Consider the following 21,181-nt stretch of genomic DNA (forward strand, 5'->3'; position numbering starts at 1 on the left):
CATGACTACTTTTAATAATCCTATTTGGCCTGTTTGAAAACCAGATGGCACTTGAAGAACGACTGTAGATTATAGAGAATTTAATAAAGTAACCCCCTCACTTGCAGTTATGGTATCAGACATGGTTACTCTTATGAAAAAAAGTCAGCAAAAATTTACAACCCTGTAAGGTGGTGATAGATCTTGCTAATGCTTTCTTTTCAATAGCCATTACATATTTATAAGGCATGTGCACATAATTGTACCATTTGTATGCAGCTGAATGAGGTTAAACTACAAGGTGTAGATTTTCCAACAACTCACAGTTCCTACATCAAAAGGCTGTATGATTAACAATATATGTGCAAAGGAATTTGGCCTTCACCATTTCCCAGCTAATGTTTTAAGATTTGTCAACTTACAAAATCCTTACCAGGACAGATTCATCAGGGGTGCATCCTCCATTAATGTAATATTTGACATCCACAGCTCTGATCCTACCATCATTCATGAAGCCAACCTAGAAGATCGACAATAACCTATTTAGATTTTGGCATTTATTAATTTCTTCAGTGCTTATCTAGTTTGAAAATGAATGCAACCCACACAGATAGGGTCATAATGCACTATTAATTTCTAGGCAGCATTCACTGAAACTATAGAAGGGCAAGAGAGAAAGTATGTTCCTAAGATATTGGCTTTCCTACCTGGCATCTGTGATCTGTATAGGTACAGCATATAATAAGCAACATCAGCCCACTGGGAAAGGAAGAAGCAGGTAAGCCCAGTGGCTTCCTGTGTATTGCCTGATACGGCTGTTATGTGTGCCATCTAGGAACGTTCACCATAGACAAAGTCAAATCCTACTCTGACTGTAAGAATAGTGTCTGGCAGACTGAGTATGACAATTGTTTTTCTTAATGAAGAAAAGTTATCTTTGTTTCATGTCTCTCTTTTCACCTGTTGCCACTAACAGTTCCTGAATTCTCAACATGAGCTACAGCTCACTTTCAACTTTAGGAAAGCATCTTACAAAACATCTCTTACTTTACCTGTGTAGTATGTTGTGTGATATGATATACTATTTATATAGAACTTGTTTAGCATAACTTGTTTAGCATTAGTAGCTAAATCTGCTGAAGCCTGAGGCCTCAATCTGTGAACTTTCACCTAGGTATGTTGAACTTTTACCTAGTTAAGTAAAAGAAGGCCTGAGGGCCTGTTCAGGCTGGAAGATAAGGAAGCAGCAGAAGAATCACCAGCAGAAGCTGCAGTCTTAGAGATAAGAAAAGAAATGGCCCACCTCTGAACAATGAAAGGATCCAATGAAGAATGGGAAGACCCCAGACCCTAATATTACTACTGGCTCAGACTGTCACATGAAGGGTCAGGAACTTAAATTATAAGGGTATAATTGCCCAGGGATTTCTTTGTTCAGGGTCCCTCTTCAGAGGTAACCAGCTTGAGCTGTAGCACTATTAATAAAAAGTACTTTTGTAGAGAAATCTTTCCTTCAGCTTATTGATTCAGCGGAAACCAGGAGTCAAACCTTGTTATGGTGGCTGGCATGCAAAATTTCCATGACAAGTAGAGACGGAAAGGAAGGCAGAAATTGTCCTAATGAATAGTCATGACTGATGACAGTGTATGAACAGGGAAGAGATTAATTTTCTCCATAAAGTGAGTTTTCCTATTCGACACTCTTTCTGTGAAAAACTAGCTGCTCCTTTGTGTGAACCTAGCCATATGGGCGGTTTAAAATAAACCTTTGCAGAAGAAGTCTGAGGTAGTTTAGCTTCCTGTTCCCAGAAAGAAAGACAGAAAGTGCTATAAAAAGAAAAGGACATGAAAGGACTAGAAAAAAACAAAACAAAACAAAATTCTGCAGAGATAGAGGCAGAAGCAGAGAAAGGGCGGTACAGCAACTTTATCTCTCGGTTTCCTGGCTAGTAGTTTTGTTTTAAAATTGAATTGATTATACTCATTTTCATTAATAGAACAAATATTAATCAATAACACTGAAATATTTATTCACAGAACATGGGCAGGTATTTTTTCACTGAATTCTTGTGGCACTTACTTTATATTTACCAATAAAGGGATGTCGGCCTCCAGTGATTAACATATCATCCCCTCGGCTCAGAATAAGACGGACTGCTCTGCTGGTTCTAAATCAAAAAAACAAAAGTCAGATTTCAGTCAAAGTATGAAATTAACAAGATTGCTATTCATCATGTACCTAGATCTAGCCATGCATATAAACATGCATTTAGACTAAACTTAACTTTAACAGGCTCAAATATATGCTTAAAGCTATGTCCAGAGTTCATATCTTTTTGCTTTACAATCATGTCAGAATTTTAATTTAATCTCCTGAAAGCCCAGGAGATAATTCAGTGCGAACTTCTTCTGAAGAAATTGTTATTTCAGTGTTAAGACTGAACTGTGTTAAGTAAGCTAACAGCAGTTAGCATTCAACTTTAAGCAAGAAAGTCACTTCTTAGCTATTCAGAATCATACTGAAATAGAGTGCTTTGGAATAAAACCAAAACATGGATAATAATAAAAAGATTAAAATTAGTCTACAAATACATACACTATTTAAAATAGTTACTTTTGAAAAAATAGACTTAAGATGTAAAATAAGGTCCTAACAATAAAAAAAAGATTGTTTAAACTATAAAAATAGATTATTTTTAGCATGGCCTGGTTAATCTAAAACACAGATAACATGGCCAAAAACAATCAAGAGCAGTTTGCACAACAATGACAGTAGTAACAAGAGAAATGTATTGAGCTAACCACTCAGATTACAAGATCATTTTGACTAAAACAGGATGTAGCCTGATGTGTATTCTGCTGCAAACCAGTTATGCTTATAAAAGAGGTTACTAGCCCCTGACAGCTAAACGTCACTATTGTCCTGCCAGATTTGGAGAGTGAGGGATGGAGCTTTATGTGTTAAGGCTCCTAAACTACTTCAAGTACTATTAGCAAAAACATAATACCTAATAGATATAAGCTAATTTTGACTGAAAGATGTTGGCAACTGAACTAGAACTACTTGTTCTTAAAAGCAGTTTCGTCGATGAACTCTTCCTTTTGCATCCTGCTGTGTCAGTGAAGTTCACATCTGGATGGTTAATGTTATGTTTTGAATGTACATAAAAAGCCTCAGTAGATAGGGACAGGTCCTTTTGAAATACTCAATCATTTCAAGAATATTTCTAGCTTATACTAATACCAATTTCTTCAAGTCCCATTAATTTAGTTGAGGCTAGAGCTAAGATAGAGCTGCTTAACACAGGTAGTCTAACAAAACAAAACAAAGAAACGCACTGAACAGTCTTACAAAATGTGAACAGTCAGGATTTTATGACTTTTTGGCTAGCAGCTTTGGGAAAGGAGAAAGCATTTTAGCCAAAATGCAAAACTTGTTCATCCTATTTTCTCTTCATATCCCAATACACATGTACTGCACTTACTTGTTTGCTGCCACTGCAGCAACTGATGCCAGTAAGCCAGTTTTCAGGAGTTTCCCACCAAAAGCTCCACCAACTCGTTTAACATGGCACATGATCCTGTTGGCTGGAACACCTAAACTTGCAGCTACCATCTCCTGTAAAACCAGTTTTAATCTTTTATGCCAACTCAACATAAAAGTTAGGTTCAGAAATAAAAACCTTTTATAGAAAAGGGTTCCATAGATGTTTCTAAGTTTTTTTTTTTTTTTTAAATCAGATGAAAATAATTTCTCCTTTACCGTAGGTTAAAAAGCAAGAAAAAGATAACAACAACACTCATCAGTGTTCACATTTAAAATCTCTACTATGGAGACCGTGAAAGGGCCATGGACAAAAGTGATTTGATTTCATTATCTAAACAGTAGGAAGCTTCAGGTATAAGAAAAAGGGATTGGAATACAGTTTTTAGTCTTTTTATTACTAAGCTTATAAATTTAATTTTAAATTCAAATAAAACTTTTTTTTTTTAATAATCTAAGGTCTTGCTAGTGTCAGCAATGTTCTTGCTTCAAATCATTTTCTCAGACACAAAGCTCTTCATGCTTCTTGGCTATTCGCAACATAATAATAATGAAAATGATAAAAGGAGCTGGACTGGACTTTGACCACAAAATGCTAGTGTTGAGTCTGAAATACAGTAAGTTTCATGCTCCACAGCTATTGCTATGCAGACCATACGCTATGTCAGCTTTGCTTTACCATTTAGCATCATGAAAATGATCAGACGGCTGGAACACCTCTCCTGTGAAGAAAGACTGAGAGAGCTGAAGTTGTTCAGCCCAGAGAAGAGAAGGCTCCAGGGAGACCTTATTATGGCCTTTCAATTTATGAAGGGGGCTTATAAGAAACAGAGAAAGACTTTTTACCATGGCCTGTGCTGACAAGTCAAGAGACAACAGTTTTAGACTGAAAGAGGGTAGGTTTAGATTGGACATAAGGAAGAAATTTTTTACAGTGAGGGTGGTGAGACACTGGAACAAATTGCCCAGAGCAGTTGTGGATGCCCCATCATTGGAAGTGTTCAAGGTCAGGTTGGACAGGGCTTTAAGAAATTTGATCTAGTGAAAGATAACCCTGTCCACGGCAGAGGGGTTGGATTAGATGATCTTTAAGGGTTCCTTCAAACCCAAACCATTCTATGATTATGATTTTGGCATGGAACAGCAGTCTCACCTACAGATATCAGAGTTGATCAAACCCTCAACAGACTCTGACTCTGCAGGGTGCTGATTGCTCCTCACCTCAATGGAAAGCTAACAGGGATGGAGGATTTTTCATGCCTACTATAGTGGGGCATGAGGTACTTTGTTCAGAGGGAAATAAGAGACTTTTACTTCCTCCTTATCCTCACAGTGTAGTGGTCAGTGTTTATCAGGATATAGCAGTACTACAAAGCAGCTGCTTTTGGGTAATTCAGATGTACAATTTAATGTTCCTACTGCTTTTAAACTATTAAGATGTATTTGTAAACCAAATTTTAAAAGCTCTATTGTCACAGGTTCAACAACTTTCTCTGAGAAAGCTCTGTATTACCTGAATAATTGCTGGATGCTGTGTTGACACATACACATCCATTTCTTTATCCTCTCCTTTTGGAACAGCAAGCACACTCTGAGTCTCCATGTAAAAGTGTTCCTGTCCCCCAATGTGAATCTCCCCTGATCCAAAGAGAAAAACACAAGTGTTACTGAAGTAAAAGGACAGAAGAAATGAACCAGAAAAGAACTAATGGCCCATCATCATGTAAATTATGGTAATCAGTTTCAAACCTTCTGATGCTTCTTGTATGAAGGAGCAGCATCTAAAATAAAAACACAGATGAAACTCCTTGCAAGATTAAATTGGTCTTGTTTCAGTGGCATCAACAGAACTTAATTAAGAGCAGAACAACATTGCCTACCAGTGGTGACAACATTAAATAAAACATAGATAAATTAAACTGGATATGCTCGACCAGGTAAAGAAGAAGGCCACCAAGATGGTCAGAGGGCTGGAACACAGGTTGTAAGAGGATGAGAGAACTGGATTTATTAATCCATAAGAAGAAAAGGTTTAAAGGGAAATCTTATTGCTGTCTACAACCACCTAATGGGAGGGTGTAGAGAAAAACAAACAAGACTGTTCTCAGAGATGCACAGTGGAAGGGTAACAAGAAATTCCAACTCAATATAGGAAAAAAAAAATAATTCACTGTGAAAGTGGTCAGACATTGAAAAAGGTGTCTATAGAGGTTGTGGAATCTCCATCTTTGGAGAAACACAAAACCTGACTGGATGTGGCTCTTAGTAACCTGCTCTAACTGGACCTGCTTTAAGTAGGAGGTTGGACTAGGTGACTCCCAACCTAATTATTCTGTGATTCTGTTTCAAGGACAGAGGATGCAGAAAGCTTGAGTATAGTATCAGGACCACAAGACCACTAGGTTTAATCACACTTCCTTCCAGGTGATCAAGAGCTTTTTCAGGATTAATGGGTATATGGAAAAAAAAGATAGAGCTGGGACTTGAAGAACAGACAAACAAACTCAAATACTGACAACTTCTCACCAAATGTATCCTGCAGTTTACCTTCAATTATATCATCAACAGTTTCAAATGCCTGATCAACATTTCCTTGTTCTAATTTTCTTTTTGGCTCAAAGAACGAGCTGTGCTTTATAGCTTCCTGCAGTAGGGAAAAAGAGAAATAGGTTTTTCAATTATTTTAAATATTCTTAGCTTGTTGTGGCATTTTACTCTCAGGAAAAACACCGTTCTCTTCAGAGATTTAAACCACCAGCTACCAAAGTCAGCAAACAACTGTATTTCATCACTTTACTGGCATTGTTCAGCTTGTGTATTCAGTTCCAGCAATTCCCTCCTCATGTATCTTGTGTTACTGACAGCAGCAGTTTCTGAAGGAAATGCATTCAGTTTATTCAACCTGCTCTTCCCTTTCATACATTTAGCAAGTGACCAAAAGAGCACAGAATAAGCATGCAAACACATCATCCAAAGAGTGATGACAGTAAGAGAGGAGGAAATCACAAGGACTAATTGGAATCTATTTATTAAGTATGATTTATTTCTACTAAGACTTCATTGGAGTTTCAACTGTAATGAAATATTAGTAAAATTTTCCAGTCTTTAAAAAGAGACTACTTCTCTTTTTAGACCAGAAAATCTCTTCTGTTACACCTCACACGCCTTATGGAAACAATCTGTAAAGTGACTGCCAGAACTAATGCTGGTTCCCTGCAAATATGCCCTTTGTTCCTTATTTCCACTCATCTCTCTAACCCAGCATAAGTCCACTTACCCTATGACTTCCACATCACATTTCTAAAATCGTCTATATACTTAACATCATTCTTCTCACATTCCCCCAACACTTCCTACATCTCCAGCATAACTTTTTTGGCTTGCTAGCTGGACAACAGATAAAAATGCTACAGATAATCAGGAGCTGATAGTTCAGTCAATATATACCTGCTGATTGACCAGCTGGTAGCTACCAAAAGAATTATGAACAACCAATGTGCTCATTGCCTTTTCCTCATTGGGAACATTAAAAGAGTTCTTCTTCTGTACTCTTACGTTTATTATTATGCAACTTGTGGGACCTTAATGCCTTTGACACTGTGGCCTACCTCACAAGTATTCAAAATTAGCCAAAAGGTTGAAAATTTGTTTATAGGGAGACTGACAGACTGGTTCCTATTCACCTTGTTTCCTTAGAAAATCATGTTTAAAAAGCAAGTGAAGAGCGTGAACTGTTGCTTCTATTAATTAAATAGATAAAACAATAAAAAAGAGAAAATAAATTATTAGTACCTCAATTGTTAAGATCACTGGTTCCAGCACTTCATACTCTATCTTCACTTTTGCAGCTGCTTGTTTGGCATGATCATCTGAATCTGCAGCCACGGCACAGACAATCTGACCCACACAAATCACCTGTAAAATACACATGACTTAATAGAACAGTGGATTCAAATGATTCCCATATGTGCTGCTGATATTTTTCCATGTAACCTCTATTCATGTATCCTTTTTAGAATTTTGTTTTGACTTAGGACTTTTGTATTTTTTAGATCATTCACGAAGCTAACAAATTATTAGAAATACCAGTATAACTGAGGAATCAAGGAAAAAACAGTATTCAAAAATGGATAAGTGATTTGGGAGGTTAACTTTCAATTAAATATACTCTCCCAACAACTCAGATGATTTTGTGAGGTTTACAATGTATTCTTCTGATTTATATATTTTTCTCTAGTCAGAATATAATACATATCAGCTATTTTGAAGTTGAATAGGGAGTGGGAAAATGCCTAAAGCAATTCCCTGACATAAACACAATACATAATTTCTAGAGTCAGCAAGTAAAATTTCATTATAAAAGGCTGAAGAAAATAAGTTAAAAATATATTGCAGTTATACCTTGTTTCTTGCAAATATAATCTCCTTATCATCAGAATAGTAAAACTCGTTTGTAGCTGGTACATCATGGGCTGTTATGATATCGAACACACCTGGTCCTTTTAGAGCCTCTGAGGTATCTATAGTTCTGATTGGAATATGGGAAGAGAGAAGTGTAATTCTTACATTTTACAAAGCATTGCACAGAGGAAGGGAACACAATACAGAGGTATGTTTCTTGTACTGACAGAACCTGCTCATAGGTTCAGACATGTCTTTTCCTTCTATCTCTGGCATGCAAAAAAGTGCAGGTTAAAGGCAATTTAAAATTCTACTAACCTGCTTCATTTCTAGGTAATACTCTAGACACAACAGGGAAATCATTGGCCCATTAGACTGCCTGAACTGCATTGATTTAATAAAAATCACCACACAGTTATGATGTTAAAACTGCAACTTTCTAAGACCTCACAGACTACACAGATATCAAACTGATACAAATAAACATCTACAAACACAGAGTTTCTGTAGAGAATTACAATAGAAATGGCAAGACCAGTATAAATGAAAAATGAATGGGAATGTATGGGTGCAGAAGGATCAGAAAAAATGGCAGGTCTGTAAGAATGGCGTTTTGATAACACCTAGTTTAGCAGGCTATCAAGGTCCCAGCACATCTATAGGCATCTTCTCTGGACACCCAGTTCAGAAGACAAAGAAGAATGAATAAATGCTACTGACTCACAGAGATGGGGGTGATGTCAGCTCATTGATGGTACCAAAAAGAACACATCCAAACCCAGCATGCTATCACCAACCTAACAAGCCAGGAAATATGACAAGGACTCTACAGCTAGCAGCCCCAATACTTTCCATCATCACAATTAATCCTGACCAGATCACCTGGATACATGTCTTGGGTGCCTGAATACTGGGCAGACAACTCAGATGTGTGCATTTTGGTGCCTCAGTATTGAACAAACTGCCAGGTGTATCTTGGCAGTATAAAAAACATAAATGAAAACAGTTTTCTTTCAAAATAAAATCCTCTTCCCATCTTCCTCTCCTATAAAGCCTCATATGAGCTTTGCTACCTTGTTGCTGCAAAGTTGCAACACTATTTCCTACATTTGGAACAATTTTCTTCTTTCATAATAGAGTTGCAATTTCAAAGCTTTATGTTGGTAAAGCTGAGTTTCAGTGCCTGCTTGCACTGCACAGCTCAGCACTTTGTGGAGGTACCTGGGCTAGCTCTAGGCTGGCTCATGGACCAGAAACAGTTCAATCTTATTAGTACAGTAGTGATACACTTAAATCCAACCAGAGCCTTCTACTAGAGTGACAATATTGCTTCCACACATGAGCCAGTGTGGGTATCAGGCATGCTGTTCTGTATACACATAAATCATTAGTCTGCTCTAAAAATCTCAGCAATTCATAGTAACACTTTCTTCAGATACACTTTGAACACTTACACAATCTTAGCATGAGCTCTGGAACTAGTGACGACAGCCAGGAAGAGTTCCCCATCCACAGAAGGAAGGTCATCAATGTAAACTGCTTCACCAGTGGCATGTTTAATTCCAGACTGGTGCATAATGGGCCGCCCTACAGGATCCTGAGGAGACTGACTTGGCTCTATGTCCTGTACAGTCAAAAATACACACACCCCACCCCCAAACATTTTAAAAAAGAACAGTCATGTTATTATTATAGTAATCAGAAAATCATATGAAGGAACAACTGTTCATACCATTATCTTCTGGTTCAATATTGAAAACAGATGTGGATGCAGGACCTGACTACTGTTCCTGGGGATTTCTTCAATTTCCTCTTTTAAGGAGCACTCCAGGAGCCTTGCACAGGTTTGCCTACTTGAATTTTTTTCCTTAATCATTTACATGAAAGTGATACAAACAGTACTTCTTTTTCAGAAGGACAGTTTCCTCCCTGACTGATTGGTGTCATGAAGCCTTGATAATTTTCCAAACTCTTCTCAGAAGATTGTGCTCTGTATTTTATCAGTGTCTGGTGTTGTATTTTGAGCTAATTGCAGTGATCCCTAGGATTTGTCTTCCTTACTGAAAGATTGCAACCAATCCATGTAAATCAGTGAGAAAATGTTGTTTAAATATTTCCTTCCCAATTTGATTTCCTTGTATCTGTGTATTAATTTAGAGCCTCATTAATCTTATTTTGCAAAGTCCTTCCTGAAGGTTAATTCAGTGCTGCCAGTTAATTCTGCCACATCAACTACTTGTTGCCAACTTCCAGAATACTCTTCTATTTTCTGGCTCAGTGTTCATACTACCTTTTTCATTTTCTACTTCTAGAACTAGTTAGTTGCTCACAACTCAAAACCTTTTTTCCTCTATAACTTCCAGCAAACAAGTGTTTTGGCTACACATTTCTACCTCCTACACTTTCTGGCACGCTATCTGCTGTTAGCCCAAGACCAAGAACACACATTTTTCACTTGCCTGCCTTAAGTTCCTCAAATGGCTGTTCCAGCCAAATCATCTCAACTTTTCCACTAGCAGAATGACCAGATATTTATCTTTCAGGATATGCATTCCTTTTTTTCCCTTAATTTTGAAAGCTTAATAATGTTCCAATGAAGAGCTACAGACAAATGATAGGGACTTGAAAAAGTTAGAAACTTAAAGTGAAAAAACAGATTTTCTGAGTTCCTAAATAATTTCTGTTGCTCAGTGACAACTGAGCTGAATAACAAACTGTTTCTATTTCTGTTGTGTAGTTACTTTCTTGCAGCTGGGGAATAAATTGCTGAAAGTCATAAAGAACTAGTTCCTTTGATCCTGGACCTTTTTTTAAGTCTATAGGGTCTTTTTTTTTGAAGATAACTCTGAAGGATGCTGAAGATAATGACTTGAACAAACTTAAAGTATTTAAAGCTGAAATGTTATTCTAAAGAATATCTGAAAATGAAAAAAATTGCTTACCTAGATTTCATTTGAATTTTCTTTCAGTTTGCAAAAACTTGAGATTTTCACTTGTGTTCTGAGGGTATCAAAATATCAAAAATCCTCACAGGACTTCCCACCACGATCTAGTTACAAGGGTGAGCTCAGAAAATCCAAAATGTGTTCTTTGCTGCCCTCTACTGCTGACTTGTCCTTGATACTCATTAATTTGATCAAATAGCCATCACAAACTCCATCTTGATTCCTAACTCTACAGTAAGACCTAAGAGACCTCTGAGATCTTAAGAAAAGTGTACCTTGAGACAAGAATACTATAGTGATAGCTATAGACTTGGGCTTTTAAATTTTTCTTATTCTAATTTTTTTTTTTTCCAATTTGGTTGCACACTGCAATTTACTAAGTTTAAGCAGTCTGACAATGGAGTTTGTCCATCATATTTATCTTTTGAGAACTGTTTAGAAGTATACCCATATAAGTCTATTTTTACAGACAAGGTCTTTCTAATTGAGATATAGTTAAAATCAACCACTAAGAGCCTGTTGCCTTCAATCCTTTAAAAAATTTGTACCTGAGCTTCACAGCAAGGGTCATGCTCAAACCATGACTTTTTACCAAGTTTTATAAAGCACAGAACAACCTTAGAATACAATCACTTGCCTGGTATATTTGGATACTCTGGGGCATTTTGGTTTTGAAATCTTGTAGGACACTTGTATATTCCATAGGTATGCCAGGATAGTGGCAAGGATCCTGAAAAGGAAGTGAATTACTAGTAAAGCATTTTGACCATTTAAATTAAAAAAAGCTAACAACCCAAATCACCAGATACAAACTCTTTATACAGGAAATTCCTTCAAGACTCTCACAAGCTAGAAAGGCTCTAAAATAACAATTTTTAAACAATGCACAGTTTTGAGATTTCACTAAATAATATTTTAAAATATATAAGTTTCCACAAATATGCTTGTTTAAAAGTAAGCAACATAAAGCATGGATAGTCAGAGGAGCTTTGTTCTGGGTTCCAATCAAAACTGGCACAGAATTACTCCTGGTAATAGTAAATTATGTAGTAGTGGTAATTCAGAGGAAAGAGCTCAAGGTAACAGAAAAAGGCAAAAGGGATATTTTTCCTCATAAGAAAAGTTTTACGACAAAAATAAGCAAATTACATCTAGAATGTACTGGGAAGTGAAATTTTAGTCTTCCTCTCCCAGTCAACAACTCACACAAGGAGGGTTGGTTTAACACCTACAGTTGCTTTTCAAAGACTTTATTTCTATTCTGTCTATGTTTTGAACTACAGAGAGATGGAGTAAGACCTCATGTATGTTTTCTTTGGGTCTGGGAGTTCAATATTGATATATTGTTCCATAAACATTGCTCAATTTTTTTTACAGCCTAGTGTCCAAGGTAAGGATATTTGAGCACCTAAAAGTGAAATCCGCTTCTCTCCATCAGTGTTTTTGGGAGTTAAGTGCTGATGTTCTTCTGTAGATCTGAACACCAGAGACAGTATTCAGTACATTATACATATTGTAAGCATCATCAGATAAGAAAAACCCTTTCATTTGCTGCACAAAAGCAGACACAGAGAACTAATTTACCATTGTCTTTAATGATTGCAGTACTTCCAGAAAAAATCTGTAGAAGAAACTGACTATCAAAGTTTTTTTATAGTCTACTTTTTCACCACTGGCTGAGCCTGGAAGAGCAATTTCTTCAAGAACTAGTCTGCAAGCTCCATCCAACATTTGTTCATTCCAGTGTCTGTCAGGAAGAATAATAGATACAATCAGACCAGGACTCAAAAAAATAAATACAAATTGCAGTAATACATTTGTGCCATGTACCACAGGCATAATACCGCTCACAATAAAGCCAAAATATTGATTCTAATAATGGCCTGCAATTTTGAAAACAGTGTAAATCAATGTTGCTCACAGACGTGAGGTCCCTTAAGTCAATGGAATTGAGCACTGTGCCAGCCTTTTTAAAATAAATGACTAAATAAAACCTATTACAGCTTTAAAGCTTATTTAACAGTCTTACAGTTTATCACTGTTCTGCAGATACTGTTCTATATTTAAAGAAAAGTGGATAACCATATTGATTCAAACTGTAGATGCTTTCAAAGGATCTGATTAGTGCTGGATAGTTGTTACATTTTCTGAAAAGGCAATGTCCTTGAAGTATCTCAGTACAGTTAATTCTCCATGGTTACACAATCCTAGATATTAAAATATAAATCTGTTAAGATAAATGTAATCATGTAAAGCAGCAAAAAATAATGAGTACTTCAACTAGTGAAACAGTTGCATATTAAATTGTAAAAAAATGCAGTGGGACTCTGTTTAGACAAACGATTTTATACTGCTGGAATTATTCATAATTTTTTTCCTCCAAAACTTGGAAAGATGATGCAAAGTGGGAGGGAATGTCAGGTGTTAACATCAGATATTATGAAGATTTTGTAGATGAAGATATATTGAAAAGGTTAAGGCTTGACCTGTGCTCCTATGTTTACTGGGCACATCTGAGGTTCTCAAAATCTGTATCTATTAGAGCCAAACTGAAAGACTCAGGAATACTATGGGATACAGCATCATTTACCAGTGCTTGGGTTCAGGTGCACAACTGACTATGTATATCTCATCCACTTACCTCACAGCTCCTATCTCTCTGCATACTTCACACTGGAGTTGCACACATGTGCAGACTTCAAAATGTAACAATCCTGAAAAGTTATTGTTAAGGTTTGACCACATCATTCACTTGAACATATGTGGCATCAGCCATGCAAGTGAAATCCTTTTGTATTTTCATGCTCCAAGGAAGTACACTCCAGCTCTCAAAGTCCCTTTATTCAGTGATATGGAGAAGGCAGAGAAATGGTACCTTCCGATAAGCGTCCAACAGGTTTGTTTTGCACAGATTGTGGTTGAGACAGCACCTCCATAGAAAATGCTTAAATCCTTTATTATATCTGTACCTTCTTCAAAAAGGACTCTCATCCCAGCATTGGTTATTGGGAGAGCATTTTCTCGTCTTGGTGCTTGCCGAAACGCAGAAACAAACTCCCCCTGAGAAAGATCAGACAGAAGTGAGTAACCTGCAGACATGGAAGTATCTGGAAGTAGAATTTGTTACTGCGCTACATGAAGCAATAGAATAAAAAACTAAGAGCACAAATTCAACTTTTCTGAGCATTCAAGATCATATACTTCCTTCTCTTGACCTTACAGTAGCTTTATCATCTTTGATTTTTTAGCAGCCCATACTCAATCCTCCATCATTTACACAGCTCAGATGACCTGGTTTTTTTTTCATGGTAGATAGCTGGAAGGCAGAGATCTTGTGGAGCTGCATTTATAACAAGACCAAAAGTTTAGAGGCTTCAAAGTATTGCTGAATGTCAGTACTCAGATAACACGACCCATCTTACAGATCTTATAGATCTCATATCCACTCTTGCAAACACAGCATCAGTTAAAGACTATTATTCAGTTCAGCAACATTTATGGAAGCACCATTCACAGGTCCAATCTTATCTCATTTTAAGAAAAATCCTCAAGAGATGAGAATGCTTTACCTGCTTGATGCCAACCATATCACAGGTAAGTAGCCTGATTTGGTGAGGACCATGGCAGCTTGTGCAAGACCCATTTCTGTAGAGGGTTTTGACAACTGCTATTGCCCTTATCATATTAGAGTAAACTTTTGTCTGAATATCACCCTTTATATATCACCAGCTACCTGCTGAGTTGTGTGTTTTGGCTGAAATTGGGAGTATGGCACTGACAGGATCAATGTAAGGAATTCAGAAAGTGAGCAGTAATAGTGTTACTTTAAACACAAGGATTATGCCCCTCCTGCTCTTTATTTAATAGTCTTTAATTCTGTATAAATCAAATCTAAATAAACTAGTAACTTACCTTCCTAGAATGCGGAATATGGACAGAGACTAAGATCTCTTCTGGTGTAATGGTATTGTTACCAACTCCATCTACAAAAATATCACTCAAAGGAATTTGTCGCTTTCTTCCTAAAAAAGAAGAGATCACAAATCCAGACACTTCTGTATAATTGTGCAATGAACATACAGCAATCATATTTTAATTGGCAAGAAATACCTGCAGCCTTCCTGAGTAAATAATAATTGTAAAGTTTACATAACAAACTATCAGTGGTGTGCTCTATAAATACAAATGACTGCTCCACCTTCCATTAACACCAGAGTCCTAAGAAAGTACCCAGAGATCAATCCCCATTCCATAACCCTCTCTTCTGACACCGCCATGATGATCCCATCCCCACTCCTGTCAATCCATTCCAAATCTCTGCAGCTGCTGTCATTGTTACCTTTCCTTCTAAAACATAAAGAATGAAGAATACAACCAAATGGGAGAGAACTGCTGCAAAAGTACAAAAAAAAAATATTTTTTTTAAAGGTTTTTTTTTTTTGTTGTTGTTGTTCTGAGACTCTGAACACTTCCAGAAGTCTGGAAGGGAATAAATGGTATTGCCTTTTCCTTTCCCTTTTTTGGTAGATCATTCTAAAAGTGACTATGTTTGTCACTCTGCGTTATATACTATTAAAGATGGAATTTTCAAAAGGGAAGAGGAGAAAATTCTGCAGGGAACCTAAATCTGTAAGACCCCTTTGAACACTTAAACTTCATCTATGCTACATTGGCTTTTCTAATATTGCTACACAGTTAAGCTAGCAAGCCTTCTGGAAATGCAATATTTTAATACATGTAATTGATTCTACTAATTAAACAAGCTCTGGTGGCTCAAGGAGTTTTGTTGGTAGGACTGCAGCTGTACCAGTAACACAACTGTTAAGTAGTATTGTTGTTTTGCAAGAACACAGAGGCATGAACATTGTACAGATAGAAATCCGCAGTGACTCAATAGTGTGGAATTTAACCATGTGTGTTTGACAGATGAAGTCAAAGTGTATTTTTATATAAGCATTAATGCATTCTTGCAGTAGCACTGACCTATCCCAAGACCTTCTACAACCAGATAATCTTCTCTGTCATTTTTAAAAAGTTCATATATTAAAATACGCCCCTCACATTCAACAAACACAATACTTAAAGACTGGCTTATTTACAGCAAGATTATTTTCTTCATGTTTTTCATGTTATGTGTGATGATGACACTGTAACCTGTTCATCCTAGAGTATTATTTAGCATTAAAATTGCATTCCTCAAATATAACTAGTGCAACAACAAAACTTTAGTAAAGGAATTTTATTTTGCTGAAGTGTGAATCTGAAAAATAACACTGTTAAGAATAGCAACACTGGCATTTCTAGATTTTTGCCTTTGCAATTCCATCTAGAATACACTTGGTTTACATACATAAAGATTGTTGTTCAATCCCACCTGTGAGCCTGCCAGGATCTAGGAAGGTACATTTTCTCTTACACTGTGATCTAAGATAAATACTAAGAAGTAATAGTGCTTCTGTAACCTCCTTTTCTTGAACGATCCACTTTTCCTGTTTCACTGACTACCGTTTGGTAAAGAAATATGTTAAAAACCTGAGAAAACAGCTAAAACCCTTTCCCAGCAGTAAAGTTCTGCCAGGTTAACAAAAAGAGATATCCATCAGTGATCCTATTCATCACTCAAATAAGTAGGCACATCATTCGAATTGTTGAGTAAGAAAATGCAAATGTTTGTACTTTCACTTTTCAGAACAACATTCTGACAGGTAAATTGCCATCTCAATGCCAAGCTATGCATGAAGAAGTCATGGAAATCACACAGCACAGGTTTTTGTGTATCTGTTCCAAGAAATCCTGACTCAGAAACAACCTCTTAAAAAACATGTATTTCAGGGTGTTGAGTGGAGCATTACATGGTCTGAAATGGCACAACACACACTCTGTCTGGACCAAGGGCAAAAAGGACATAAACCATCTAGAAGGGAGAGAGTGCAATTCCAGGCCACCAGATAGCTCACATTTACCAATAATTTAATGAAACTTCCAATGGCAAGACAGTGCACAAGAAAATGTGCAGGTAGAGGGGAGTATATATACAGTGATGGAAAGAGACCGAGGAAACGGGCATGGTGCTGGACTAGTGGCTCCTGCATCAGATGTAAGTACCTGTGAGGTACAAGAAGCCATAGTGCTTCTCAGGGCCAGAGGGTGATTTTAAACCAGGGCAAAGCATTCATTACAAAAAAAACCCTACCAGGGAGGTGAGGAGGTAGTATACAACTACTCAAATTGTGAGGTTTTATAAGTGCTTATAGTAATTCACTGCCCACAGAAGTACATGTGATCTGGTTGGTCTGAATGCTTACCCTTGACATGAGAATCTTTGACATGTTCTTCATTTGCAAATCACTTCTCTTGCAGGTGTGGTCTTGTATGGGAGTCGGAAAAGTGTTCCTTAACAAATGCTCACCTGTTGTTATTTCCCTTCTCCCCATACAATAGGATCCTGTACCTCTGGCACTACTACAGGGACAGGCTATCTCCTCTTACCTCTTGAAGTCAGATTAAGCATACAGTTGCTGGCTGCCAGAATAGGATTCAAGTCTGATGTTGAGTTTCTACTTATGATGTTTCCACCTAATGACTTGAAGAAAATAAATTTATGTCACCTTTATCCATGACCTTCACATTTTTATGTTGACAATACAACATGCAGACTATACATAAATTTATACATACTGAAAGCTCAAAAAAGATGTACTGACAGAATATTCACTGCTAAAAACAGAATTAAAAGTGAGTGTTTGACCCGAGGTCAAGAGCAATTTCAGATTTGTTACAATTTGTTACAACTGTTATTGCAAGTAATGCACAACATACAGCAACATTTCTTATCTGTTCTCCGCCCAGAGTTCTTAACTGCTGCAAGACAGCACAGAAAACTTTTGTCTTCTCTTCAGGGAACAGTGAGATTGCATTTGTCAAGATGTCTTTCACTAAAGAGAGGCTGCAGGCAGCTCCCAGAGTTAATCCTGTAACCAGAAGATTATGAAAGTGTAAAGTGGGCATTGCTTTATTGCCTGAGTTTTAAACTATGTTCAGAATGTAAGGCTAGGACTGCTCATGTGGATTACAGGCAGATCTAAGGAGAAGATCTTTGTCATAGTTCTTTTAGTATGAAATTTCATTTCAGGAAACTGAGGGTAAAATTTCATGAAATGATGAAATTGAGCTAATAACTCACTACTACTAAAGGGGAAATCCCTTCTCTGCTTCCATCTGCACCTTCCAACCACTTCCTTTGCACCAGCTTTGACTGAGTAAATGTTTAGGTGATGTCAGCTTCAAAATGCTTTCCACAAGCTCCTCCTATTTTTAAACAAGGTTTTCATCATAATTTGATTTTATTTTGCATATGTACATTCTAGTTATTCTCCTAACATGTGGCTAGGTAGCACTTGCAAAAAAACCACACAGTCCTAACATTGAACATAGTGTTCTTTTTCCCACTAGAAAGACAACCTATAACTATATGCATTTGAGTAGTTATACCTTTTAAGATTATACTTTAAAAATTGCAAATATTATAAAATGGTAAACAGTGCCTTTCTATTCAAAATTATTTACAGACTTTATTTATGTAATGTATGAATGTTTTGAATGAACACTGGAATTCAGTCAAAATCATAAATCAAAAGATATGTAATTTTTAAATGGCTTATATTAATCAAGTAAATTAATACTAAATTTTGTGTATTTAAAATGATGATTTGATCAAAATATGTTTTACATTTATATCTGATTAAAGAGAGGAAATATTTCTGGCTGAAAACTAAACTGCATATCCCTTGTTTTAGAACTAGTAAGTCTCACCTTCTCATAACTAGATTTTATTTATAGATGTTTTAAAAAGCAGTAAACATTCTCCCTGATGCTTTTCAATTCCCAACTACTTTTCAGCTAAGAACAAATTAGTCATTGATTAGAACTAGATGACTCATTTGAAATGAAAAAGACATTCTAAATGTAATGGCAGAACCATCAAATACAGTTTAGCACTTCAAAAAAGTGGCCTCAGATATATAGGAAGTAATTTTCATCAGATATAGGGTTTGACTTTCCTTAAAAAGTTGGCAGTAAACGTGCACAACTTAATTTATATTTTATTAATTTAGGCTATTATAGTAAGTTTAAATTTATTTCTAGTTATTTCTAATTTCAATAGAATTTATTTAAAAACTAAAACCTAGTCTAACTTTAACTAAAAAAATCTCCATGCTTATCTTAAATATATAAATTGAAGTACAAAATTTTTAATCTACAGTAATTAATGCTGTTATGATTGAGAGGAAGATTAGTTAATGTATATTAGCTATGCCAGTTTAATCACAGCTTTTTTACTAATGTAGACAAGCATGCAATGTTGTTAACTCTCTCTGTGGTTCTGTATGGGTCTCTCTGCTACACAGCATAGCATGGTACAGAGATCACAAAGCAAGTATCGCATGACTTCACACCAGAACAGTCTTACCAGAATAATTACCCTTGCACTATTACGACTAATGGGGCCCAAGATAATACTGCTGGTCGGTACTGTACTATGTCAGAAAGACAAAATTGTATCATGCACTGGGACAGTGGCCACAGCCACCTTGACCTGGGAAAGAACCAAGCATGCTTAGGAATGAGTTGCACAGCACTTCACATGTTCAGCACTATAGAATAGAGCAGCATCCTTTACTGCAGAAGAATCTCCTATGACTGAACAAAGTAAAGTCTACTGACCGTCATCCATGCATTTCACCACATTCAGATCTGGGATCCTTGCAGGAGCAATAACAATTGGATGGAACATGCCTCTAAATTTCATCTCAGGTCCTACCAGATAGGAATAGACTTAGACAAAAGACATTTTTCATAACAACAATTCCAACACAGTGGAAAGTAAGCTTAAGGATGAAAATGCAAAAAGAATGATAAATGTAGCCCCACTCCTCCCATGCACACTGGATCTATGGCAACAGGAACCATTCTGGTTTTATACATACCCACAGAGGTGTTCCCAACCACAAGAGGTGCTTTAGGGTGGGCAGCTTTCAGATCCAGTAATTCATCTAAACTTACAGGAGAAATCCATGTCATTCGCTCCCCATGAAAAAACAGAGTTCTTTTTGGTTGATTTTCAGCCATTCTCTGATGGAGAAACACGGCAGTTTTAAATATTTACATATATTGACAGGTGTAAGGTCTAATAGGCACTAGATAGAAAGCCAAAAGGAGTTCTTAAACAATGGCAGAGTTCTATAGATTGACAGTGCAAAGCAAACAGTTTTCAGTTTTTCTAGGGCAAATACTGCTGTCAATAATTAAGGATGCCTGATGCTTTCAATTCCAGTGCCCTTATTTCAGCTGCTTATATCTTTGTCATACTTTAATCACTGGGGCTAAACACTCCCTGGTCTGGGTGGTTATTTGAGGCTGACATTTTGACAGAACAGACCAACAAAACTATTAAGCCACAAAATGGGGAAAATGCACTGTTTTGTCAATGTTAAGGAGTGTTTGCCGTTCAATTTGCTGAGAAGCATCTGTATCTTCAGGTGCTGCACTGAAAACCCAGTTTAGGTTACTTCTTGTCTCCTCACCTAATACCTAACTCTGCAACTTCACTTTCCCAATATGATTATTGTTTGTATGTGAATATTCAATTAGCTCACTGAAAAAAAAAGGAATATAATTTTGGTTTTATATTAAAATGTCATGTAATTTCTTCTTATGAATTACTGCTGTGCAGGACTTTAGAATGAGTTCTGAAGTACAGACTACTGAGGAAAAGACAGAGCTAAAGAATAGTCTATAAGCAGCAAAAATTACCATTAGTTCCGGAGGAAATATAAGCTCCTGGGTGGGATCTAAGGGCTGAAATTCATCTGTTGAAAATAGTTTGGTGGAAACCTTAAAAAGAAAGAAAACAACCAAAACCCAAGAATTTTCTCTCATTAATTTCATTTAAAAAAAAAAAAAAAAAGCAAACCTAAGAACAAACCATGAAAGTCCCACTGAAGTCAGTAGAAAATCAGTGATTCCATTATCATGTGGATTTGGTGCTAAATTACCATGCATCATTTGGAGCTGCTGAGGTGAAGAAAGTGTTTATAATTTTCTCAAAGTTAACTGGTAACACAAATGACAGCGTAGAGGCAAGCAACTGAAAGACTAAGACTACCTCCTGTAGTCCTACTATAAGAAAGTAGCTGGTTTCATGCCAACCTATAGTACTCAAAAACCAAAGAAGTAGATCAGATGTTATTGAATGAAAATTGAGAACAAAGTCAAATATTCATATAAGTAAGAGGTTTCATAAAAAATTACA

General features: G+C 36.5%; 1 protein-coding gene across 1 annotated transcript in view; it reads right to left on the bottom strand.

Moving 5' to 3' along the window:
* Positions 1–21,181, bottom strand: part of LOC104368060 (aldehyde oxidase) — a 46,406-nt gene that overhangs the window by 16,682 nt on the left and 8,543 nt on the right. The window contains exons 8-24 of the mRNA XM_009975309.3: positions 20,683–20,763; positions 19,857–20,001; positions 19,594–19,686; positions 17,689–17,840; positions 17,359–17,452; positions 14,782–14,891; positions 13,745–13,929; positions 12,454–12,616; positions 11,507–11,599; positions 9,379–9,548; positions 7,925–8,051; positions 7,316–7,438; positions 6,071–6,167; positions 5,037–5,161; positions 3,465–3,598; positions 2,060–2,147; positions 413–499 (exon numbers count right to left, since the gene is read on the bottom strand). Of these exons, the coding sequence (XP_009973611.2) occupies positions 413–499; positions 2,060–2,147; positions 3,465–3,598; positions 5,037–5,161; positions 6,071–6,167; positions 7,316–7,438; positions 7,925–8,051; positions 9,379–9,548; positions 11,507–11,599; positions 12,454–12,616; positions 13,745–13,929; positions 14,782–14,891; positions 17,359–17,452; positions 17,689–17,840; positions 19,594–19,686; positions 19,857–20,001; positions 20,683–20,763 (2,067 nt within the window). The remainder of the gene's footprint in view (positions 1–412; positions 500–2,059; positions 2,148–3,464; positions 3,599–5,036; positions 5,162–6,070; positions 6,168–7,315; positions 7,439–7,924; positions 8,052–9,378; positions 9,549–11,506; positions 11,600–12,453; positions 12,617–13,744; positions 13,930–14,781; positions 14,892–17,358; positions 17,453–17,688; positions 17,841–19,593; positions 19,687–19,856; positions 20,002–20,682; positions 20,764–21,181) is intronic.

Source organism: Tyto alba, unplaced genomic scaffold (assembly GCF_018691265.1).
Source record: "Tyto alba isolate M040663 unplaced genomic scaffold, T.alba_DEE_v4.0 Super-Scaffold_7, whole genome shotgun sequence".
Classification (NCBI taxonomy): domain Eukaryota; kingdom Metazoa; phylum Chordata; class Aves; order Strigiformes; family Tytonidae; genus Tyto; species Tyto alba.